The sequence below is a fragment of the Acomys minous genome (assembly GCF_964271855.1).
Source record: "Acomys minous genome assembly, chromosome: 4".
Taxonomy (NCBI): Eukaryota; Metazoa; Chordata; class Mammalia; order Rodentia; family Muridae; genus Acomys; species Acomys minous.
The window spans coordinates 82265919-82292670 of NC_140486.1; the positions used below are offsets into that span (position 1 = coordinate 82265919).

The following is a 26752-nucleotide window of genomic DNA, read 5'->3' on the forward strand; positions in this document are numbered from 1 at the left end:
TGTGTGTGTGTGTGTGTGATTCTTGTGGTACTGCTCCCATTTGTGGGGGCCCACTTGGGATTGTGGGGTGGGACCCAACAATCATTAAACTTAGGTCATCAGCCTCGGCAGCAAGGGCCTCACCCACTGAACCATCTCGCTTCTGCTAGTCTTTCAAGAACCTTGATTATAACATTTATTTTAGCTATATGAATATTCATATGATTTCTTGAAATTATAAAACTTACTCTATTTTTACATTTTTCTGATTAGATATGTTTTCATACATCCAATTGCTTTTTTTTTTTTTTTTAAATCCTTCATTGTCCCTCCATACGTAACTGGACACCAAGACAAAAAGCTGCACTGTGGAGCAAACAGATGGTTTTCTGCCTCTCAACCTTAAGAACTTGATCCTAGAAATGGTTCTAATGAAATAAATAAAAATAATCCAGGGCTGCCTTTTCTATTTGAACAGTAACAGGAGGCCCTTCATATCTGCAGACTGCAAACTGCATATACTCAACAAACAATAGAATAAAAAATGACACACAATAAAAAAAACCCAACCCATGCTGAACACACATTTTTGTTGTTATTCCCTAGGTAGTAAAACATAACTATGCATGAAGCATTTACACCGTATCAGGTATTATAAGTACCCTAGAGAGGATATGTAGGTCAAAGCAAATGTAAAGCTATTTTATGTAAGAGATTTGCATATCTCTGGATTTGGGATTCCACAAGAAGTCCCAGGACATCCTCCTATGGACACTAAGACCCACAGCCATTGTAGAAATCAATCTGACAGTTTCTCAGAAAAATTGGAAATAGTTCTACCTCAAGACCCAGCTATAACAGTCCTGGGCATATACCCAAAAGATGCTCCACCATACTACAAGGACACTTGCTCAACACTGCTCATAGCAGCTTTATCCGTAATAGCCAGAATCTAGACACAACCTAGATGTCCCTCAATTGAGGAATGAATAAAGAAACTATGATACATTTACACAGTGGAATACTACTCAGCTATTAAAAACAAGGAAATCATGAAATTTGCAGGCAAATGAATTGAACTAGAAAAAGTCACCCTAGCTGGGTGTGGTGGCGCACGCCTATGATCCCAGAACTCAGGGAGGCAGATCTCTGTGAGTTCGAGGCCAGCCTGGTCTACAAAATGAGTCCAGGACAGCCAAGGCTACATGGAGAAATCCTGTCTCGAAAAAACAAAACAAAAAAAGACAGACACATAGGAAGAAAGGAAGGAAGGAAGGAAGGAAGAAAGGAAGGAAGGAAGGAAAGACGGAAGAAAAGAGAAAGGAAAGAAGAAAAGAAAATCCTGCATGAGGTAACCAAGACCCAGAAAGACACACATTATGTTCTCACTTATAAGTGGTTATTAGCTATAAAGTCCAGGATAACACTTCCACAATCCACAGATCCAAAGAAGCTAAGTAACACGGAGGGACCAAGGGAGGATGCTTGATTCTCACTCAGAAGGGTAAATAAAACAGACATCTGAGGTAGATGGAGGGAGGGAAATGTGTGGAAGAGGCAGTGGGAAGGGCAGTGGGGTGGGCATCAGGTGTGGGGAGAGCAGGGGGAGGAGTTGGAGAGAGAGAATGGAAATTGGTGGTGGGGGCATCCCTGGGAAGGGGAGGCTTCCTGGAGTCTATGTGGGTGACCCTACCTGAGATTCCTAGCAGCAGAGGATATAGAGCCTGCAGTGGCCACCTCCTGTAGCCAAGTGGGACTTCCAGTGGAGGGGAGGGTGACACCAACTCACCCATAAGACCTCTGACCCAAAATCTGCCCTGCCTACAAGAAGTGTAGAGATAAAGACGGAGCAGAGATTGAGGGAGTGGCCAACCAATGACTGCCCAGCTTGAGACCCACCCCATGGGAGAGAGAGCCAACCACTGACACTATGAATGATACTCTGCTATGCTTCTAGACAGGAGACTAGCATAACTGTCTTCTGAGAGGCTTCACCCAGCAGCTGATGGAAACAGATACAGAGACCTACAGCCAAACAATAGGCTAAGCTCTGGTAGTCTAGTGGAAGAGTGGGAGGAAGGATTGAGGGAACCGCAGGAGGGGTCCAGGACACCCCGAGAAGACTACAGAGTCAACCAACCTGGGCCCATGGGGGGCCTCACAGAGACTGAACCACCAACCAAAGAGCATGCATGGGCTGGACCTAGGCCCCCTACACATTTATAGCAGATGGGCAGCTTGTTCTGTATGTGGGTCCCCTAACAATTAGAGTAGGGACTGTCTCTGAATCTGTTGCCTGTCTTTGGATCCCTCTTCTTCTAGCTGGGCTTCCTTGTCTGGCCTCAGTGGGAGAGGATGCACTTAGTCCTGCTGTGACTTGATGTGCCAGGGTGGGTTGGTACCCAGAGAAGGAGAGAGAGATATAGGGGGAGAGGGAGGGGGTGTGAGGGTGGGACTGGGAGGGAGGGAGGGCGGGGGCTGTGATTAGGCTGTAAAGTGATTAAATAAATTAATTAATGAAAAGAAAAATTGAGGGGGGAAAAGGCCTACATGGAACATATATTTTTTTATTAGTATTCCCTAAGTAGTAAGATATAACTATGTATGAAGCACTTATACCATATCAGGTATTATAAATACCCTAGAGATGATGATATGTAGGTCATATGCAAATATAAAGCCATTTGTGTAAGAGATTTGCACATCTCTGGATTTGGGTTTCTCAGGACTACAGACACCAAGAGACTGTCCCACTTTTCCTTCCAACCTAATCTGTGGCTTCCTGGTCTGGATATTTGACACCAATACTAAAGCTTTCTACTTTTCCCACATTCTAAATTCATTGCATCTTTTGCCGTGATTAAATGCCCTCCCACAATAATTACTTTAACTTAATTAAAGTATACTGCAGCTCCCTTCTGCTGGTTAGATGCCAAGATGGTTGTTTTAAAGACTTTATGCTTGGAGTGTAGATGTGAACTGTGCTCATCCTTTGGCTGTGCTTGGGTCAAGACAGCGCTGAGCCCCAACATGTCTACATGGGGGAAGTAAATGCCCCTGTGCCTCCGGAACAACTGGCCTTGCCCATTTCAAAACCATAAGCCTCTTTCACACTCAACAACCAGTAGGAGCTACCAGCTTGGCTCAATCACAACGTAATCAACCACCTGTTCTCCGCATGAGCCTTCCGCATTATCTGTTCAAGAGACGAACAGTTCTAACTGGGTTTCTACCTGTATATTGTCTGTCGAGATCTATTTGTTTTACTGTTACTACTGCCTTGTGAATACTGTTCTCGAGCAGGGATGCATAATCTACCATCCACTCCCAGTGAACCTCTGCCCAATGCCTGGCCATAAGGGAGAAGAATCGCCAAGATGCCCAGTAAGCAGGGGCAGGGCGTTAATAAGCATCCTGGAATGCACAGGGCAACACACATGGCAGCCTCCCTACATCTTCCGGTTCAAGATATTAATAGTGCAAAGGCTGGGAGGCCCTCCATTAGGGAAGTAAAGTAAAGCAGACTTGAAGTATTTGACCATGTCCCCGTGGTGGCACTCAGAGGAAGGACAGCAGGTTACCAAGAAGAGACTTGATACCCTATGAGCATATACAGGGGGAGGTAATCCCCCTCAGAGGGGAATAAGGGGAAAATGGGAGGGAGGGAAGAATGGGAGGATACAAGGGATGGGATAACCATTGAGATGTAACAAGAATAAATAAATTAAAAAAAAAAAAAAAGAAGTATTCCCCTGGCCACTTTGGGAAGGATTACCACCCACGGAAGAGAGATCCAAGACAGGATCTGATCTCAGACAAGCTGCTCATGGAAGCCCCATGATGGAAGAGCTCCAGCGTGTTCCCGTGAAGGATTTTAGTGAGTGTGAGTTCACTGGTAGCACAATCGTTCCCGCAGAAAAGCAATCGAGAAATCCACCTCCCCGTGTTTAGCTTCTCTGCTAGAGAATGCGTACAGAATGAAGAGTGAAGCAGACGGCAGGTGTTAACCAAACCATGAAAACAACCTCAGATTGCGCCTTTTTGATTCACTGTAAGTCTCTTCTTTGGGGATACATTTGGCCGAGGGGTGGAGGGAAGCAGTAAGTATCAATGTTGTGACACCTGCGAAAACCTGCAGCCATTTCAGATTTTAATCATTTCACCCCTTATTACAGATGCGGATTGTAGGCCTGCGCATCTACTTATCTTAGAGAAAATTGGGCAGGATTCCAAGGCTACAGAAGACTCAGGCTCTGTGGGGAGTTATTAATCGCAAGCAGACTTAAGCAGCATTCGTTTGTTTTGGTAACCATGCCAGGGTGTATTTCGGTCTGCCAAAGAGGATGAGAGGGGGACTGTGGGGAGAAAGGGGGTGTCTTGGATCAGTTGACAAAGCAGATTAAAAACAGACAGCCCCAATTTGTCTCCTCTAGCCGAGCTCCAAACAAAGTATTTCCTCCTGCTGAAGTCTACGTTACATTGACGCCCAATTGCCTCACTCTTCATCATCTAAACTCGGCCCTTTAAAAAAAAAAAACAAACAGGTTCTTGTTTTGCTATGAGATAACTAACATAAACTCTAACATGCAGATGCCTACCCACACACATGTACATACGCAGAGGGGAGAAAATAAAGCAAAATATAGAAGCTGCTTATCTCTAGGTGGGAAAAGAAATCACAGATTAAAAAAAGATATATTTTTCTCTACAAAGTCTTCAAAAGTTCTATAACGAAGCACATAGTGTTTTTATAATCAGAAAATAGTCTGCAACGGGGCAATTATTTCTCCCTCATCTCTTCTAGCCCATTCTTCCATGTCTACAGCTTTCTTGTACATATCAGCAATGCCTGTGTGTGCTGAAAAGAGGTGATAGTCGCAGATAGTAATAAACCGTACATCTTACCCAGCATTCTGTAGCTGGCTAAATGATACAGTGCTCCACAAGATGCTAATACATGACTCAAGAGCAAACGTAGTCAGGGCTTCTCCAATCTGGTTTTCATGGAAGAGTACCCATGGGGAAGGGAAGGAGGAAGAGGAGACTAGGTAGCAGGACACATGGAGGAGAGATATACAGGGCGCCCCGGAAAGGCAAGGCGCAAGCCATGAAGAGGATCTGAAATAGAGTTGTGTTTAGGCTCGATGTCTAGCTTCCATACAATGTATACTATATTCAGTTGCAGCAAATGTTGGGTCAAAGTACAAATATTTCCTTTAAAGTATGAAATAATATACACACACAATGCCTAAGTAGTATGGTCATGGGAAAATGGAAGTGTCTTGCTTTGATATTAACTCCCATAACTGAACCTAACATGCGTCAAACAACTCCACTGCCAACAAAACAAGACAAACAAAAAAAACCTAGCAACCATTTAGGCTCAGACACTAACAACCAACCAAGTTCCTCAAAAGCACTAATCCAGTAACGCTGATTAAAGCAATACTTGTAGAAGAGCCTCAGTAGGGATGCTGTGAAGGCCAGTGTCTGGGGAATATAGGAGAGAGATGGCTCAAAGGCACAATAGCTTGAGGAAACCAGGCAGCCATCTGGACCAGTCGATTCCTGGTCTTACGCTGGCCTTGAATTGCCCAAGTATCCCTCACAGACCAAAAGTCAGGCCACATTCTTCCAAGCCTTGTCTCTCTGTGCTGAGACTTATATTGGATTTCTAGCCTACAGAACTAGAAGATAATAGATTGTGTTGGGACCGTGAAATCTGTGACCATTTATGATGGAAGTAGAAGAACACTAACACATCCACAGTACTTCTAGATCATTCTTTCTGAATAGCTATGAAGGGTGACCACCTTTTCCTAAATCCATGGATATCCTTTTGGGCACTGCCTGATCAAACCTTGTGTCTACTTCTCAATCTGGATATCCATTTTTTTCCATGTTAGTTTTGAAGAGTTTATGTATTCTGCACCAAGAGGTGCACGACTTTTCATACGTGTGCCTTTGTAGTCTTTGAATGGTGTCTTTTAATTAGCAAGAACTTTACAGTCAATATAGCTCAACATTTTGTATCCTATTTAAGCCATCTTCCCCTCTGAGACATGAGCACACACTTCCTGTGTGTTCACACAGTGCTTCTCAGCCTTCCCAATGCTGCAGCCATTTAACACAGCTCCTCATGAAATTATTTTGTTGCTACTTCATAACTGTAATTTTGCTATTGTTACGGACCATAATGTCCGTAATGAAGAAATAATGAAGAAATAAGGTTTACCAAATGGGTCACGAGCCACAGGTTGAGAACCACTGCCATAACTCCTCTCTTATCACACCTTTCCAACATGGATCTGCAAGCCTACTTGGATTGAGTTTTGTGTACAGTAAAAGCATATTCATTTCTCCCCCAGCAAAATTTAGTAAAAAGGTGCTTTTCTCTCCTACTAAACTCTTGTGCCACATTTCTCACCAGTGAAGACACCATGTGTGCAGGCCTACTCCTTAACTTCTGATGTTTCATTCCATCCGCTTTGTATGAAAGCCGCCTATTTTCAGTTTTGTAACTCTGGAACAGGCCTTTGACCATCTGGAAGCAAAGTCTCTAGGTGTTTGCTTTTTACGATTGTCATACACATCCTTTGCCTTTCGCATTTCCATATAAAATTTAAAAAAATCAGCTTTTAATTCACATGTGTGACGAACTCTACTAGGATTTTAATGAACTTATAACTCAGGTTGAAGGGTTTTACTGTAGCACTGTGATTTTTAGTCTACAGTATAAAAGTAACATTTATTTTCCTGGAGCAATTACCGTCTCGGAGGCTTTCTGCCTGTCTGCTAACCTAGCCCTACTCCTGGACGCTTCGACCTCCTCTCTCATTCTCTGTGCTGCTCCCTTAAGTAGCTTCTCTTTTCTCTCTTCTCCTGAGAGTTGGGCGTATCCTCCGTCTGTCAAATCTTTCTGATTCGTCAGTTTTTCTGCCACTCAATTAAGACAGCACTTTCAAACATGGGCTCTTCCTTCTACAAACTAACTTTACCTTCATAGTTTGGGACATGGGTCCACCATGTCTGGACCTAAGCTTTTTTTTTTTTTTAACCTGAAACTTGTTATATACCAGGCTGGCCTTGAACTCAGAGATCTGCTTGCCTCTTTCTACTGAGATTAAAGGCATGTGCCACCACTGCACAGCATGACCGCATTCCAATTGGATCACCCAGACCTAGGTTTTTGGATGTGATCTCTTGACAGAGCAGCCATGTTCTGAATTAAAATTCCTTTACACTACAGATATAAAAATCTTTCTGCATTTACTTAGTCAGTTATTTTAATAATGTATTAAATTTCATCAGAACACTTGATACTTTCATGATACTGAAAATTATAATCTTATGACTGGCTTCTTTTTGAAATTTCATTCTCCCCACTTAATAATTTCTGGGGTAAAAAAAGAAGTTGAATTTTTAATTATTAGCTTTGTATAGGATAAAGGCATTTACATTTTCTCCCATTTTTTTCCCAATGATTTTTATTGTTTTCATAGAAGGAACATTTTATGTATTTTAGATGCTAATGCAAATGCTACTATAATTGTAAATGGCATCTTTTACACTGTTACCCTATTTGTTCTCTTCGCCTGCATAAAGAAGTATCTTGGCTTGGTTCGTATTGGCCTTATGCACTTATCCGTCCTTGAATCAAGTTCTGAGTAGGATATAAAATGGGACCACTTACTCTGTACATATTCAGGCTACCCTACTTTAATGTCTGTAACTTAATCACACATGCAAAGTTTCTTTAGTCATCATTAGAAAGATTTCCTAGCTCTAAACTTTTCCTCCTCCTCCTCCTCCTCCTCCTCCTCCTTCTCCTCCTCTTTCTCCTACTACTAGGAACTGAACTTAGGGCTTGATGTATACAGGGCAAGTGCCCTATGACTAACTACAGCCTCAATGTGTGTGGTACATGTACATGTATGTCCACATGTATATGAGAGCATGCTTATGCAGGTACACATGCACAGAGCGGCCAGAGGTTGACATCCAATGTTCTTCCCTTGATTGCTCTCCACTGAAGCTGGACGTGGAATTCTGCAGGTCTAGTCAGCCAGCTTCCCTGGGATTCCCTGTCTCTGACTCCCGAGTGCTGGGATTGCAGCAGATCTCCTATCAGCCTGGCTCCTCCATGGGGTCTAGAAGTCAGGTTTCCTACGCTTGTGCTGGCAAACTCTTTATTGAGCCCTCTCCCAAGTCTCACACTTTCATTTCTTTCTCTTCACTTATTGCTCCCGCTGGGACTTCCATGCCAACATTGGTCAAAATGGGACACGCTATGCATAATTGTCCTGTTCCCACCATTAGAAGGAAAAAAGACTTTCAATCCTTCACTATTAAGTTTTGTATTCTTACCAAAGAAGGTTTACTGACAACCTTCATCAGATTAATGAAGCTTCTTTGTATTTGTAGTTTGCTGAGTTCTTTACATTACATGCAGACATTAAGCTCTACCTAATGGGTTTTAACTGCACTAAGCTTTTTTGCTGATTTTTTTTTCCTGCCTCATCTCCTAATATGGTAAATTACCTTGCTTAGTTTTTCAATGTTACAATCCACTTGGCATTCCTAGAATAGCTGCACTTGGCTATGATGTATTATCTTTTCAATATATTACAGTTAATTTGCTGACATTTTGTTTAGGACAATCAATATTTTTGCTGGGAAGTTTTCATCTAAAATACCTTTTACCTCTACTTTGCATGAAAAATATTTTTAAAAGATAAACTTTTGGGGACTAAAGAGATGATGCCCACTTCTTTCAGAGGACTTAAGAGTTCAATTCCAGAACCCATGTCCAACAGCTCACAGCCACATGCAATTCCAGCTCTGGGGGACCCAACATCTGCTCCACAGACATCTGCACTTGTGTGCGCATACTCACACACGGATATACACACAAACACAAAAGTAAAATACAAAATCTTTTTAAAAGAAATGCAATATCCAGTCCTTGTCCACAATGATACAAGCACACAGTAATTCTTTTATCTAATTTTTGTGCTATTTCATCCTAGTAAAAAGAAACATTTCTGATGGTTGAACAAGAGAATGTTACAAAACCCACTATTACCAATAGAGTAACTCACTCACTCCTTTCCTGCATTGCTGTCAAGTCACAATACACACTATCCATCAAGATGGGGCGGGGCCAACTTCAGATGATACTTCATACACCGCACGTTCTTAATAAACACAGTGTCACTGACCATAAGTCATCAAGGCAACCCTAGGTAACAGTGGTGTTTCTACTCAAAGTAAAACAAAGGAACAGAAATCTTCCTTTTTGAGTACCATACAGTAATATTCTTGGATTGCAGTTACTGTACATACTAATAGCCATCTTCTCCGTTCCACACACAATGACAGTACAGTCCTCCCGTAATTTCATAAATCTGGCTCAGAGTCAGCAGAGAAAACTTACTAACTAGAGTTGGGAGACTCAGGGTGTTGGCCCCCCTACAGGGGACTGTGGAACATCGCCGTTCTTTGTTTTGTGCTCTGTAAATGAAACGAAAAAAGAGATCCATGCCATAAAAATAAGATAGGTACTGATAGGCATTTTCAGTGAAAAAAAAAAAAGCACAGATCCGGTGCCATTTGGCTTAACTATATAGTGGTCACCTCCCAGAGCACTGTTAAGCCAACGATAAAATGTGAGCGTTGTCTGTAAGAGCTTCACTCCTTGGGGTCTTCATCTAAACGTGAGGTTTCCTCCAGCACAGGCCAGCATCTGGGAAGAAAGGCAGCAGGGTCTTCGCTCCCCTCCCCACTATCCATGTCAATCAACACAAGCGCTCCTTGGAGAACTAGGTTAGCTGAAGTTGGGCTTTGTAGAACACTTGATTGCAGTAAGTGACCGTCACCTTGAAAGGGTGACAGGCAGTCAACTCTAAAGTATTCAGGGTCATGGCTTACATGTGACTGATTCCACTCACTGAGCACGTACAGTTCTTTGTGGTTTTGAGAGGAAAGAAGACTACTGCCTTGTGTTTCCATGGTGATTTCTGAGGGCAACACTCAAGCTTAAAAGTTACTCTTTTAATCAACAGTAATTTTCATCTAGATGACATTCCCATGGGACCCTGAACAACATTAGTACTACGTTAATTTACTTTCTGCCTCAGGTCAGGGTGCAGTTCATTTGCTTTGGGCAATGGGTGTTTTATCAGAGAAGCAGGCACACGAGAGGAATGCCAAAGCTGAGAGGCATGGCACTATAATTAAAAATGCAGAACAAAAATAAAGAAGACAATTGACTTGAATATAAAATTATTTTTTTAATTATTAACTTTAAAATAAAACATCTGAAAATACGAGATTTAAGAGCATCCCAGTTCAGGAAGACTTCTTGCCTACTTGCTCTTAATCCCCACAAAATCTGTGCCCAGCAACACAAATGTCCTTTGGACACCATTTCTTAATATTAAATGACAGTATAAATTTTCTTCTGTAAACATCAATAAATGGTCTACGGAGTCTGGCCCAGGCCATAAAATACACAGCTTTAAGGGAAATTTCTACTGATCTAATTAAGGCTCCTTTTGTTGGGACTCAAAAACACTGGCCGAAGACCACAAAGACTATGTCTGCTTAGTGGGCATTAAAAGAATCACCATAGATCCAAGTAAGTGGGTAAGAAAGCTGTTATTATCTTAAGCAAAATCACAGCAGATGGGAGAGACTTGACACACAGACTCAGATATGTGCTCGCCTCACATCGAATCTTTTATGAATGGCTGGTCCCAGATGGTGGTGCAATCAGCAGTGTGAGTTCACATACAGCATCTATTTTCTTTTTTGCTCCAATGTATTGTGCCACTTACAACTGCTTCATTTCGTAGTCAGTGCAGACCTCCCCAAAATCAAAGAAGCCAGGGCTAACCAGGGTCCTCTGATATCTCCTAAATCCAGTACTTGTTGATTTAACCAACTGGGCTCAGGCCTCCTCACTCCCCCCCCCCACACCTGTCCCCCCCCCCCCACACACACACACCCGGCTTTATTCAGTTCATTTCCAGTTTCATGCGGGTACACCACAGTCAAACAAATGATGATGAGACACGGAGAAATATAGAGAGATGTGTTTAGCAAACATGCTACTAACAAGAATCAGCGAGCATTTCATTAACCACAAAGCACCCACAGCATCTCACCTGTACCTTTTCTGGAACTCCTGTTTGATCCCAGATAATGAAAACACACACACACACACACACACACACACACACACACACACACACACACACACAGAATCCCGATAAAGCAACCAGTTACTATAGGACCCAGTTACTATATCACCACTATTTATTTGCATGCTGGTTCCCACTGCTGGATAGGAAGATTCCAGATACAGAATTTTTTCAATTCTTAGGCATGCCACAGTGTGCAGGGGTTGAGGCCTCTTTATGTTACAGACAATGAATAAATAGCAACTGCTGCTACTTTTATCTCCCATGCACCAGGCACTGTGCTAGAAAATTTTATTACGTTCTCTGTTTGCTCAACCTTACTGAAGTAAAACTAACAAAAATTTATAGGTATTAGAGGTATATAATGTAATATTTTAAATCACGCATACATTATGAGCTGATAATCACAAACTACTAACAAACTGCTAAACTTCCACCACCTTACAGATGGCTCTGTGTGCGTGCATATGGGTGTGCTTGTGTGTGTGCGTATGCGCATGAGCACACGCGTACGCATGTAGAACATTTGCTGTCCACTCTGTACCACAGCGTTAGTGACTACAGCCATCGGGCTCTCCAACAGGCCTTCAGGATCCTGCATGGCTCCAATCTTGCAGTGTCACTGCGACCCACCATATCCCCTGACTCCGGCTCTTGGAAACTTTGTTTTTGTGCTTTCCAACCTTTTTTTAGATTCCTTCTATAAGTGATTTTGAATATTGTTTCGCCTTTCTGTGCCTGGTTTATTTCATAGAGCACAATGTATTCCATATTCAGCCACATTGTTTTGAAGTGGCAGAACTTGCTTCTCTCAAAAAACAGAATAATATTACACTGCATGCAGTTTATATACATATATGATACATAATATATAGCTATACATAAAACTATATATAACTGCTTGCATATACATGTTACATAGCTTTATGTATTCATCCATCAAGAGACAGTTGTTTCCAAACCTTAGCTACCCTGAGTAATGGTTCCAGGAACACACAAATCTCTGAAGAGATGCTGGTTTTATTTACTTTGGATGTACACCCAGGAAAGGGGTTGATACTACATGAGAGTTCTATTTTTAACTTTTGAGGATTAACTTACTTTTTCCCACTCAGTGTTCAAAATAAAGTCAGCTCCATTTAACAGCTTAGGCAAGACATGGAGCCTCGAGGAAGTAAAGTAAATGCTCATAGGCCTTGTAAGTGGACATTTTGCCTCAGGCCAGCATAACAGGGAAGTCCTTGAACTCACCGCCTCACCATCCTCCCTCCCTCTCCTGGCCAGGCTTCCTCAGCTCAGGCTGAGTTGCCAGGTGTGTGCAGGGTGGGAGGGCAGCTGTACTAGGACCAGCCAGTGAGCCTGTGGGAGATGGTTTAGTGTAAGCTCTGCTCGCTGGCACATACACCCGCAGCCTCTGCCCTGCCATGGCTCAGCAGTCATAGGCGCAGGGTCTGCTGTGGGCATCTATGACCAAGGAGCTTTTGATCTGCAAACTGTACTCAGATACACCACCGCAGAAAACATGGCGCCTCAGGGTGGGAGAAGGTGTTTCACTGGCGGTGGGCTTTAAGGTTTCAAGAGTTTATGCCGTTCCCAATTAGCCTTTTCTGCCTCTTGTTTGAGGGTGATGTGAGCTCTGAGCTACAGCTGCAGTGCCATGCCTGCCTGCCGCCAAGCTCCCTACCAAGATGGTCATGGGCTCACCCTCTGAAACTGCAAGCCCCAATAAACTGTTTCTTCTGTAAGTTGCCTTAGTCATGGGGTTTTGTAACAGCAATGGAAAAGTAACCAAGACAGAGAAGGGAAGAGGAGATAGGGTAGAAAAAAAAAAGAGAAAAAAGAAAAAAAGAAAACAAGCCAGATTCACACTTAAACTATACCATCCTTATGAAATCTTTATTTTTCCTAAATCACTGGGTCTTTAGAAGCTTCCTCCTTAGAATCAGTAATGCCTATTTGACTCCCTTAGTGATCACTATATATCTGGAAAGAATTACAGAGGTGTGTGTGTGTGTGTGTGTGTGTGTGTGTGTTTAATTTGCCAAGTGTCTTACATCAGTTTTACATATTAGCACAGGTTTGTAGATATCAGAGAATAAAAATAATAAAGAGAAGATTACAATAAAATGCTTTCATGTTTGTAAGTAGTCACATCTAAAGAAAAGACCAGTCCGTAGAAATGTAAATTTTTCTTTTTCTCTCCGACCTGTCATCTTTTCTGAAATATCTTCCAAACAAGCAAGCGACTCACTGGAAACACTTAAAAACTAACCTTTAAACTTTATCACTAAATCAAGCTCAATCATTGTATTACTTTTGTTCTGTGCCGTTTAGTACCTAATAAGTGCTTGGAATTATTAGGACATTCTAGCTTATAAAGGCGAACTTTAATTCATGTATATTTCAAGTCAAGAGTCATTTGTTTTTCTTTAGAGCTGAACGCTAGCCTTCCCTGAAGCAATGGCTGCCCGTATGTGACTGACTAAGCCCTGAGTCACCAGCAAGCTCGGCTTTTGTTCTGGTTTCCGCCCCCCCACCCCCACTAGCTCAATCTCCATTATGAGACTCCCTTTTCCTGCCACCCAAGATAAAAATCTCTAACGAATAATAAAAATCCCTCAGAGCATTTCAGTCACAAACACAGCTTCATGCCAGCAATTAATCAGATGCTTCCAGTATAAGATGCATAAACCCTGAAGGCTGCCTAACATTGGAGTTTCTCTCCCACCAAAGGCTGCAGTTGGAGAAGAGGTCAAGGCGGGACTTCTCTGTCCCTAGCCCGGAGCCGGCTACCGCTTGTCTTCTCCATGTCTGCTTCCTCTAGGGTTGAAGGTGAGAGGAAAACAAGAGGCTGCGTAGGCAGCAGAGACAGTGGTCTTACCAGCCAGCATGCGCCCTTGGCGATGATGCCCGAATGCAGCAGGTGCCCATGGTTTTTCTCCTTCGGATGTCAGAGTAGGTTGTCCTCTTATTGTCCTCCCATTCTGTTCTAGGAGCCCTGAGCCTCCCCGTGATCCGAGGCAACAGGACTCGGGAAAGCCTTAGGCCAGCTGCGGCATCTGACACACATCTGGGCATTGGGAACATGTGCTATGTTTTCCCATCACTGTGGAAAGCGGAGTGGTCCTTCACACTGGGCTTTTTATAGGACATCCTGGCAAGCAAAGTCTGGTTAAAGCCATTTTATATTTATCATATGCCAGACTGCCATGCCCACTAAAGTGCATAGAACCTGTATCAGACATCCAAGCCACCTCATTGAGGCCTCTTGGTTTGCCTTTGGATCAAAAGAAGGCAGCCTTTTCCCCTCACTGTGAGGATGATGTGGTCTGTAGTACAGCTAAAAAAAAAAATCTTTCCATGGTCTTACCCTTCCTGCCTTTCCCAAGTCAGACCTGGCTAAGTGAGCCAAAGCACTAGTATTTAGCTTTGAAATGGGGCAACAGCGGGAGGCTCTGGGCCCTCCTCAGACGATAAAGCTGCGGTTGTTTATCTCAGTAACTGTTGTTGAGTGGTTCTTTCATAGATGGTCAGGCTGATTCATAGTGAAACCAGAAGGATCTTCTGCCTCATTATAGTCATCAGACCCTTTGCTGAACGGTTTAGTCTACTGTTCTGAATGTGCATCTCACTTCTGGTTCAGCGGCTGTGAACTCATTTTCTACAGCAACTGGCTGAGAGTGGCATCAGAATGCCCCTGATCACCTCAGCCCTCTCCCCGAATGCCCGTGTCCACCCCAACCCTCCCCCCCTTACAGAGCTCCTCCTAAGAGCTGTGCTTCTCCCCTACTGAGTTCAATAGTGGACCAGTCACCCTGGTGTTGCTGGGGGTCACACAGAAGGCTGCTCATGTAAAGCCTACCAGCTCAACTCTGGGGACAGAAAAAAACTATAGTAGAGGTTTGTTGGGGATTCAGGTTCAAATACACTGGATTATCTTCAGACAACCTTCCCTTTAGTCCTTTCGACTGTTTCCTAACATAAAAGTCACTTATTAGCTGGGCGTGGTGGAACACACCTTTAATGCCAGTACTTGGAAGGCAGAGGCAGGCAGATCTCTGTGTGTTCAAGGCCAGCCTGGTCTACAAAGCAAGTCCAGGCCTTTTTTTTTTTTTTTTTAAATAAACTAACTCCTTTAAACCCCACTTTCTTAATATCAAGAAGCTTAATTAGACACTGAAATCCATTCTATATAGACGCATGTATTTATTCAGAGCCAATCGCTAACAATGCTCAGATCTAGAATAAAAATCAGAAACACCTCGGAGTTTATAAGACTCTAAGGACAATACAGGCGGTAAACCTTAAACCCCTACCCAGATCTAGCCAATAGACAGAACACTCTCCACAGTTGAGTGGAGAGTGGGATATTACTTTCTCACATACTCTGGTGCCTCACCTTTGACCATGTCCCCTGGAGGAGGAGACCTGGTGGCACTCAGAGGAAGGACAGCAGGTTACCAAGAAGAGACTTGATACCCTATGAACATATACAGGGGGAGGTAATCCCCCTCAGGAACAGTCACAGGGGAGGGGAATAAGGGGAAAATGGGCGGGAGGGAAGAATGGGAGGATACAAGGGATGGGATAACCACTGAGATGTAACAAGAATAAATTAATAAAGAAGAAAAAAAAAGAATCTAACATGATTTTGTTTTTAGTTGCTCAAAACATAGCTAGCTGTCTTCAGAGAGCCGCAGCACTCCTGGAATATACACACAGGGGTTGTCTGCCACCCCCACACATATCTTATTGATGAAGTTCAAGTTCACAGGAGATCCAGGGGTAGAGGTCAAATTCCAAGCGATTAAGCTTTAGCGAAACCCTGGACTGAACTGAATCTGAACCCCCTGCATCATACTAAGTCTGTGGAGGCCATTTGTGTAATTACACTGAAGACAGGTTTTAACTTTGACAATAACAAAGTCAGAAGAGTCTTTATATTCACGGACGAACACTCAATGTTGTAAAAGAGAACAGGTTTGCCAGAGGAAACTCAGATTCCAAACAGGAGCATGCTTCCTGCATTTCTGTCTCTCCAGTCCCCCCCACCCCCCCAACCCCCGGACTCAAGCAAACACGTGATTCCATCTAACACAGGGTGCTTTAGTAGACACGAACCCTCAATGCTGTGCTTTGATAGTTTGAGCCCAATTGAACTTGACTGATCACAGTTCTTTGTACACATTGGTGGGCAGATTTCTCGAACAAGCTCCAGACAGACATCTTTGATCAAAAGCACTGAGAACACTGGCTTAAGCAGGTGGGTGGGATAGGATTCTGAACCTGGCTAGTCTGTCAAGACAGAGGAAATCATTGCTTTCTAGGAGCTTCTTGGTGGTGGACTAGCTCAAAATCAGCTTAAATAGAGAATATACAGTAAAAACAGCTAATATAATTTCTGTTTCATTTTGATTGCAGGAAAATACATTTAAAACAAAATATGGTTTATAAATGTTAAGCTTTTAATCTCAGACAAGAGCCACAAACCATGAATGCCAAGCAAATGTATAACAAGCTAAATGTCATAGCCATTTATACATATGCATAAAATTTAATGATACATATTTAATGACATGCATAAACACAGTAATAGTTCAACTAGCTAAGAGGAGGGGCTGCGAGCAAATGTCACGGACTGTACACAAGTCAGCTAGTCCCAATGGCCACCTGCCATTTCATCTCACTGCAGCTCCCAAGAGACAACTCCTGGTCTAGTAGAAAACACTCACTGATACTCTCTCTGTTCCCTTTACAGGCCAGAGCACACACAGACTGGGAATCTGAACTCAAAGATGATCTCCTGGTGGGGGTGGGGGGACTAGACAGATGGCACAGTGGGTTAAGATCACCAACTGTTCTTCCAGAGGACCTGGGTTCAGTTCCCGGTGCCCACATGTCAGCTCACAACTGCCTGCAACTCCAGCTCCAGGGTTTCTGACACCCTCACACAGACATACATGCAGGCAAAACACCAGTTAACATAAAATAAAAATGAATTATAAAAAAAAGAGAAGGAATGGTCGCCTGGAAGAAAGTTTGTTCAGAGTGATCCAGAGTGTCATAAAACGGGGCTTTTTGTGGGAAAAAACCTGGTAGCAGCATAGCTAGCTTGTTTAAAAAAACAAAAACAAAAACCAACCAAACAAAAACTCTCTCTGGTAAGATGGGATGTTTGAGACAAGGGGTATTTGACATGACAGTGAATTGCAGAAATCCACCCCTTGTGTGTGCTGGTTCATTGGTTTGTTTTCCTAACATCTAGGACACCTAAGAAAATGGGGATTTTAGGGACTGTGATGGCACTGGGCTCCCAAAGGGGAAGGAAAAATTAGAAATGCTCCTCTATGCAAAAGAGCCACCCTGCCTTCCCTTTTCACTTAGCACTTGTCCCAGAGGTGACCCTTTCTTCTCTCCCCTCCTTCAGGAACCTTCCTCCGGTCCGGTCCCATCTCCTCCCAAACTGGTTCATTGTTGGATGACCTAGCAGGAGGTAAGATCCCTGCAAAAGTCCGGCTTCACATCCAGTGGGGAGGGGTGCAAGACTGCTCTCTGCTCTGTTTGTTTTGATTTGGTGTTGGGCTTGGGAGCAGGGGTGGGGGGGGTAGGGGGGTGCTGTGAGGATGTCCACAGCCTGCTTAGGAACTTCGCTTAGTGCAAACTGTACCCAAGAGGAATTTTAGGATGCATTCCAAAATGGGAATACGTAAAGCTCTCCATCCGACACCAACCATTCAGGAAAATCCTATTTGTGTGATAAATGACTCATGGAGGTTCTTCCTTAAAAGCAAACAAGGGTGATTGATGCTTCTGCCAGTTTACATTGATAACATGGTCTGACTCAACTGAGTACACAAATGAAGACCAACTAGTACTCCCCTACCTACTCCGGACTATTCCCAATTTCCATGATCGATCATCTCTGTAAATACAAAGGCAAGAGTTGATCCAACCCAAGAGCCAAGTTTTTTTTTGTGGACAGAAAAATCTTTTGTCTGATAAAAGAAGCAATGGCCTTAAAATGGCACTCCTGAAAAAAACAAAACAAAACAAAACAATACATGCAACCCATCACGTGGACAGAGAGGCGGTGCTGGCAGATAATTATGCTACAGGAGTGAGGACATTATAGCTCCACAGAGCAGGGCGCATTATTGAGAATACAACAACAAACTTTGCAATAAAAGTTCATATATCCAATTATGGCACATGGTTTTCTGGGAGGAAAGTAATTAAAGACAGCTGGGCCTTAAGTCGATTTCAAAAGACAGGCTCATAATGGGTAATTACACCAGTAAGCCCTCTCCCAGTGATGACAGTACACATCCATACGTGGGCACCCTTTGTAAGGAGCCTTTCATCTATGAGCTCCAAGGACAAAGTCATTCTTGCTTATAGGTCCAGGGCAAGCACAACTGCAAAGCTGGAGTTAAGAGACAAAGATGGCATTGCCTTATCTTAACCTGCTCCTACCAGGCTTGAGGAGAAGTGGAGCCTCTTCTTCTTATTCTTTTGAGATGGGTTTCTCGGTGTAGCTTTGGCTGCCCTGGACCTGTTTTGTAAATCAGGCTGGCCTCGAACCCACAGAGATCCACCTGCCTTTGCCCTCCCAAGTGCTAGGATTAAAAGTGAGCGCCACCTGGCCTGAGAAGCAGAGCTTTAATCTGTGATGGAAGGCAGTGTGTAGTTTGCTGAATAACCACTCCTTTAAAATCAGAACTCAAAAAAAAAAAAAAAGCGACTAGTCCTCCTTCGTCCAAAGACCAGAGGCGTTGGACAAACTAGTTGATGCCTCCATGATTGGCTTGCTCGCCTGCATGGTTCATGGCTGCTCCTTGGCCACGTGGGGTCCTCTACCACAGTTAGTGGCCAGGAGTCCCGAGTCACTGGCTTTCTACATCTGCCACGGAGTCAGCACTTCATCATTTTCCCTTGCCTCTCTGTATCTCACGACCACCTCAAGAAGTAGTTTTCAAAGGCAGCCCACAGCCTTCCTCCTTCCTCCACTCTCCCGTGCCCGTCGGTGGATCTTGAGTCACCACACGAGAAACCCAGCTCCACTAGAACAAACGGAGAAGCCCAGAGAATAGCAGGGCACAGCTGTAACCCCAGGACTGAGCAGGTAGCAGCAGGAGGGCTGAGAGTTGGAGGGGCCACTTGGGAAGAGGAGGGAGATAACTGGGAGAGAGAGAGATAGAGGGGAAGATAGGAGAGGGGAGTGGAGGAGTAGAAACCCCAAGGACACGCAGGGCTAACGCAGGCCTTTAGAAGGTTGTCAGGCTGTACCCTCTAGCCCAGGTAGTACCACAGAGAGAACAGCCCTTCGTCCTTAGCCTGGCACATGCCCTCTTCACAAACCTTTCCCTAGAACTACTCAGCTTAGTCATTCCCCAAGTCCCAGCTCACAAAAACAATGAGGCATGGCACACCACTCCTGCTGTTTTCAACTGCTAACTTTTTGGGTGATTTATTATGTATGCAGCCAAAGTAACTGAAGAGGAACCAGGGGAGGAAAACAAACAAACAAACAAACAAAATTTAAACCCAAAATCAGTTACCTATTCCCAACGTCAAACAAGGACCTCTACAGTATTCACAAGAACGTCAGAAAGACCATGTTGAATTCTGCAAGAACAGTAAAGGCTAGTATAATCACCAAACCATGCAATGGAAAATGATACCAGAAAAATACTGTTCTTGTTTCCAAAGTGGGCAACTTTATACGGAGCTCCCTGTGCTCCACAGTAGAAGAACAATAAGAAGACTGGCCCTAGGTGGAAGCAACCAAAGGACGGTGAGGAGCATGCCACAGCGGCTAGCTCTTTGTAAAGGACGGTGAGGAGTACACCACAGCTAGCTCTGTGTAAAGGACGGTGAGGAATACACACACCGCAGCTAGCTCTGTGTGAGCTCTGATACTTTAGCCTGCTGGCTCCCTGCCTCGTGGCTTAGTAAACCAAGTACAGAAGATACTGGGTGTTTCTTCAGAGGAATAACTAGTAGGGAAAGAAGAAATGAAAGTAGGGTGGGCTGATTAATGGATTGGTCGACCGATCAATCAATTGATTGATTGAGACAGTGTCTCACTATGTAGGCCCTGGACGGACTGGTATTTGCTACATTGACTAGACTGGCCTCGAACACAGAGGCCACCTGCCTCTGCCTCCCAAGTGCTTGATTAAAGGTGTGCGCCATCACACTTGGCACAACTTCTTTACTTCTTAGACAGAGTAACATGAGTCCAGGCTGGCCTCAAATTTAAGATCCCCTTGCTTCGGCCCCCCCCCCCAAATGTTGGGCTGTCTCAGTTATGGTTTCTATTGCTGTGAAGAGACACCGTGACCACAGCCACTTTTAGAAGGAAACATTTCGTTGGGGCTGGCTTACAGTTCAGAGGTTCAGTCTATTATCATCATGGTGGGAAGCATGGCAGCACAAAGGCAGACATGGTGCCAGAGGAGAAGCTGCGAGGTCTGTATCCAGATGGGCAGGCAACAGGGAAAGAGTTAAGACACTGGGTCTGGCTTGAGCTTCGGCTACCACAAAGCCCACCTCCGGGAACACATTTCCTCCAACACCTATTCCAACAAGGCAACGCCTCCAGTCCCTATGGGCCTATGGGGCCATTTTCATTCAAACTGCCACACAGGCATATAACACAGCAGTAGAGAAAAATGGCGCCTGCTATCAGCCCACACAGACATTTAAGTTTATCCTGATGGAGCTGAACCAAGAATGGTGGTCAAGAAAGTAGCCAATTGTGACCTGCAGGCTGGATGTAGCTGTGACCGAACTTTCCCCTCAGCCTCTCCAGGAAGATTTCAAAACAAGGACTCTTAAAAAAAAAAAGTCAGATTTTAGATCTGGCTAGATGGCTCAATGGGTGGAGTTCTTGCTGATCAAGCTGGTGATCTGGGCTCTGGGCTCAGTCTGAACATATGTGTGAGAATATGTCACATATGAGTGGATGTGTATTTGCATGCACTCACTCTCTCTCTCTCTGTCTCTCCCTAGCAATTCTTTCCTTCCTGGTCTTCCAACCAGCCATGCCTCCCTTTACAACAGGGCTCTCTCTCTATTGCCCACGGCCCCCATCACATCTGAGCTCACTCCCCCTCCATATTTCAAATAACAATTGGCATTTGAGTTTTGGATCTCATGTTTATCACCAAGAGAAGAATTCAGATTTAACCACCGCCCCCAACACACACACACACACACACACACACACACACACACACACACACACACACTACCCTTGGTATCTCTTAATCGTCTGATTTGTTTTGTTTTTGTTTTTGTTTTTGTTTTCAGTACAAATTCTGTTTCTGGTCCCTGCCAGTTTCTTCCTTTCCACTCCAGATAACATTCGAGATGAAAATTAAGTGGTTAATCTTGGGTAAGTCGCATACTTAGACACAATACTGCTAGTGAGCACTGCAGTGCTCCGTTCTCCTCTGGAAAGAGCTACTTAGCGTTTGTTTGTTTGTTTGTTTGTTTGTCTTTGGACACATCCTAACCATCTTCAAAACAAAAGCTGTGTCTACACACAGATTCCTACCAGAGTTACTGCAGATGAGTTCACTGCCAGTCAGTGAGGACAGGAACAAGTAAATCTACTTCCTGTAAGGTCTAACAAACCTTTCACATAGCTAAAAACATCTTCCCAGAAATCTTTAGTGAGGGTGGCTGTGAAGAGTTCTGGAAAAGTATTGCATTAGGGAAAAAAAAAATGGACAGACAGAACAACTCACCAGTTCCAGACACTGTCTGTGGCCATAGGCAGCAGCATAATGGATGCTATTGTAGCCTTCTTTGTCCCGGAGGGATGGGTTTGCATCATTTTGAAGCAGAAACTCTAGACATCTGTAAGCATAGATGCAGTCTCAGAAACACCGCTGTAGCAGAACGGATAATTACAGCGAACCCCTCAATTATGAACATCTGACGAAGCACTCAAGAGCGCAGAAGAGCCTATTACAATAAAGCTTTCTGTGCTGGGGTAGGCGAGGGCCCATGCTCACTTTATCTGTCTTGATTTCATCTTAAAATAACAGTTCTGGAAAGTCTGTAGAACAGGTGGGTAATTAGGTGTCTTCCCCCCCCCTCCCCTCCCGTCTTATCCTAAGGTGGAGAACATGCCTGCCAACAAGATGCCTGGCTAATAAGACTACAGTCTCTGTGTTGACACATCTCAAACGTAATAAAGGAGTGGGCAGGTCATCACCGCTGGGAGGAGCCACGAGAGCAGGGACTAATTCTGACCTCGCTATTGGAGATGAAGATTAGGTTGTTAAAAATTTGAAGTTTAAAATAAGCTAAGGAGAAAAGAGCCCGAGAGTAGTTGGAATAGTAAAAAGACCAAAAGAATGACTGACCACACACAAAGCATGAAGAATTCACCCAGGGACTACACTTGAGGGAAGAAACTTAGGCTGCACCATCAGGAATGTAGACTAGACAAAATTATTGATTTCAAAAGCCTTTCCTGGCATAGGTGACTAAGTGGGCTGCACGAGGGTCCAGCTTGCGGCCCGTGGTCTAGATGCGGCCAAGGATAACTACGAATGTGGCCTGACACAAATGAGAGCAGACTTAAAATATTCTGAGGGGTTTTCTGCATTGACAACATTGTGTTTGCAATGTCAAGAGGCTGGACGCATTTGGCAGGAGGAGGAGCTTGGCTGACCTGTGCTGAAGGCTCTAGAACTCCAGCACCCTGGGATGTGCAGAAACCCGATCTTTGTCCTACAGGAGGCATTCACTCCCTAGTTGCTGTGGTACCACTTCCATCACCAGGAGACAGTCTGTGCTGATTCAGTCTCCTACTCTGATCAAGACTTGTTAACTTGGCTCTTTTGAAACAGGGTTTCGTGTGGCCCTGGCAGGCCTCAGGCTCGTTAGCTGACATGGCACTTGTAATCTTCCTCCTTGTACCACTCTGGGATTAAAAGGCTGAGCCACCAGCCATACATGGCTCTCAAGGCTTAAGCACTCTAAATATAAACCTCCCCATTAAATAACATTTTCCCGTGGAAGCTTTCTATAGTTTATTCATAAACTTTGAAGTTACGTTTACCTACTCTTTGGTTTAAGGCCAGAGGGACCAAAAGGACAAACTGGTCCTTTAATTTCTCCAAAACTGGAGAAAGACAAAGGTTGTAAGCCCAATCCACTTGCCATAACTTATCTATAAAACGCTCCAAAATAAATCAAACTCCTATTAGAGTCCTGCTGTCGTGCTGTCTTTGGTCCTTCATGCCTTAAAAGGAAGCACTTTTTTTTATGTGTGCAAGAAAATGTCCGTGGAGAGGATCCTGTGCGTGACTCATTGTAAACTGAACGTAACCCTGGACATAAGTCATTCAGCAGGAACAGCAGTCTATGGACACGCAACCCCAGCCTCTGAATGGACTGAAAAAAATTATAATTTGGAAAATATTAAGAATTCCTCCCAGGGATTTATTTAGTCCAGAACACAGCTAAACTAGATGACAATTGCATGGCCGCAGCAACAGAAACACGGGAATCTGGGTATTTTTCTAAGGGAAAACACGATTCAGTGTTCAGCGGCTGAGGAGGCTTCTCTTTCCTGTTCCCAGAGCTCACTAGTAGTTCATCCACTTGAGGTACAGAAATGGCCTCTCTCTGCAGGAAGGAGCTCAGGGCCCGTTCTCTACTCTCTCTGCTCCCTTCCTCACCAGTGAGCCTGGGCTCTCACACAGTTAGCCTGAAAGTCAATGGAGAAAGACAGGCTCGCTGAGGTAATTTAAAACCCCCTGTTTTTTTTTTTTTTAACACCATTCTTTTAAATTCAGGTGTATGAAGGTGAAACTTGGTCATTTTGTTTTACTCACAGAAGTGTCTGTCCCGGCCCAGAAATACTGAGTCATGTCCTATAACCTGCACCAGCCCTATCCCTCTGTGCCTGTAACATTTTAGATGCCGGGGCACGAGGAGAGCAGAGTGGGCAATGTAGAGGCCTTAGAGCGAACGCAAGCACTCAGGCGCAGAAACTCATTCCTCTGTTAATTTGAGAACAAGTAAACTCACTCTGGACCACAGGCCTGCGGACTCTCAGGGCCCTGTGTCCCCTGGGGGATAAGGCACAAAGTGGACAAACTGACTCACTTGCTTGTTCATTTATTCAATAGCTACTGTGCTAAGCTCCAGGCTCACCACTGGCCACACATCTCTGCTCTGATCGGTTTGTGACTCGACTATAGTGGAGTGCATGTGTGTCAATGCCCAGACCTTCTCACAGCATCAGTGAAGTCCATGTATGAAGCCAGTTTGGGGCAGGTGAGGTGAAACTAGTTCAGGGGTAGCTGTTTACAAGAATCAGGAGGTTACCTATAAGTCAAAGGTCTGAGGGGGATTTCACACTAAGGTCTGAGGACCTTTGTTTATAGATTCTGACAAATAATTATCCCCAGGTCATCAAAGTAGAACCTAAGGTCCCAAAAGGAGGCTTAACATGTTCCCACGGCACATGATACATGACAGAATTAAATATGCTATTTAAGACCTAACATTGCTGGCCCATCACAATGGCAGTCTAAGCAAGCTTATAATTTTATAAAGTTCCACATACAAGAACAGTAGGACGGGTGTGTTAAAGGCAGGCCTATATCCTGTCCCTTTCTCAGGATCCCCAATGAGACCCCTAGCAGGAAGGCAGGCATGTGGTGAACTGGGGGGGACGAAAGACTATAGCACCCCATCCTTAGGCTCCAAAGAAACTTACAACGCAGCATCTTTTTCCTTCATTTCCCTGGCTCTTTCAAGTTCTTCAGTATTGTCATGGGCGTTTCCTAAGATCATCTTACTGCTCAGCAGAAGAGATAGGAAAAAAAAATCACAATTAGTTTTTTAATTTAAAAAATTGTTGATAGGTTTTACATAATTATTATCTCAGTGATTTTTTATCCCAATCTAAAAGGGGCACACATTGCTTTTCTTCAAGGTCTATTTCCTCCCAAGGAATCCTTGAGAGCTTTCCTAAAGCTTCTCCCTAGATATATGTGATGAAGACCAGAATAAAGCTGCCTACACCCCCCCACCCCGCCCGCCCCAGACTCCACCCCTACCATGTCCTCACACTTTCTGGCCAGCCCAGCGACTCACAGCCTGCAGGGGACCCTGGCCTTCATCTCCTAGAATGATTCTTCACTCAGAACTTCCTTTCTTGCTCTTAAGGCACGAAGTCTATTTGCTCCCTCGCCCTCCCTCCTGCCTAGCTTTCCCCAGTGCACAGCACAGCTCAATTAACACCCTGCATGGCTATGAGATCGCAAGTATGACATCTTATTAGAAAAAGTCTTACACATAAATTGAAGCGTGGCTGTGCATGTTCGTTTGGGTGCATGCTTGTGTGTTCACTTCCATGTGTGGAGGGCAGAGGTCAACTTTGGGCATCCCTTTCATAAAGAGCTGTCCACCTTGTTTTTTGAGACAGCGTTGCTCATCTCATAGGCTGGACTGGCTGGTCAGCAAGCTGTCACCATGCCTGCGTTGGTTTTTTTTTTTTTTTGAGATTTATTATTTTTATTTATGTTTATTTGTGTGCCTGTGTGAATAAAGGCCACAGGTGTGAGATGCCATCATGTGGGTTAGATCGCTTAGAGCCAGAATTACAGTGCTTGAGAGCCAACTGAACTTGGGTCCTCTGAAAAAGCAGCAAGCACGCTTGACTAATAACCCTCCTCTCCAGCCCAGATGCCTGGGTACGCTTATGTGGGTCTCATGTTTACATGGGAACATTTCACCAATACAGATACCTCCCAAGCCATGTGTATGTATGTATACACACATGCATATATAGAGTTGTTGGTACTTTGAGACAGAATCTCATGGAGCCCAGGCTGTCCTCAAACTACATATCAGAGGAAGAGCTTGAACTCTTGAATCCCCTGCTCCCACATAGAAAACATAATTTGTTACATATGATAAATGTAAATACAGTTTGTGAGATTTTTTTATTTCTCATGTATGAACATATATGTGAACACGTGAGCTGAACCATGATATAAGACGTATTTCTTAGTTGGCTCACCATCTTGACTGTTTGAAAGGGCTGGCGGTACAGCCCAATGGAAGAGCATATGCTTAGCTTATTCATACGTTAAAATTAAAGGTTTAGGTGTCATTGTTCTAAAAAAAGAAGCCATTATAATCCAGAATATAATGCACCACAGGGGGTGGCAAAGAATTCAACGGTTGTCATTCAAACTCACCAAAGTCTTCCTATGAAATTAAGTCTTCCTATGAATGTCTCAACTGTAGGACCCCACCCCCTTCCCATGGCTCAGTGATATCTGCTTTCCATGCCTAGCTACCTACAGTCCAAACATGCTCGGAATAAGAAATTCCTCCTCTGCAGCTGCCCAGGTTGGGAAGAGTCGTGCCTGATCTCTTCACACCAAGGCTGCATTTGAAAGCACATGGGGATTATGCATCAGTGGGTATTTTTCACCCATGACATATATTAGCACATGAAGCATTTAAGCGCTAATGATGGATACTATTGTGTGTGTGTCAAATAAATCCCGATAGATTTCCAAAGAACT

At 43.9% G+C, this 26752-nt stretch overlaps 1 protein-coding gene across 3 annotated transcripts in view; it reads right to left on the reverse strand.

The window, feature by feature from the left end:
• ANKRD44 (ankyrin repeat domain 44) overlaps window positions 1–26752 on the reverse strand; it is a 295573-nt gene that overhangs the window by 46329 nt on the left and 222492 nt on the right. For all 3 annotated transcript variants that reach the window (XM_084779451.1, XM_084779452.1, XM_084779453.1), the window contains 2 exons: window positions 24931–25011; window positions 21938–22049 (listed from right to left, as the gene is read on the reverse strand). In XM_084779451.1, the coding sequence (XP_084635577.1) occupies window positions 21938–22049; window positions 24931–25011 (193 nt within the window). The remainder of the gene's footprint in view (window positions 1–21937; window positions 22050–24930; window positions 25012–26752) is intronic.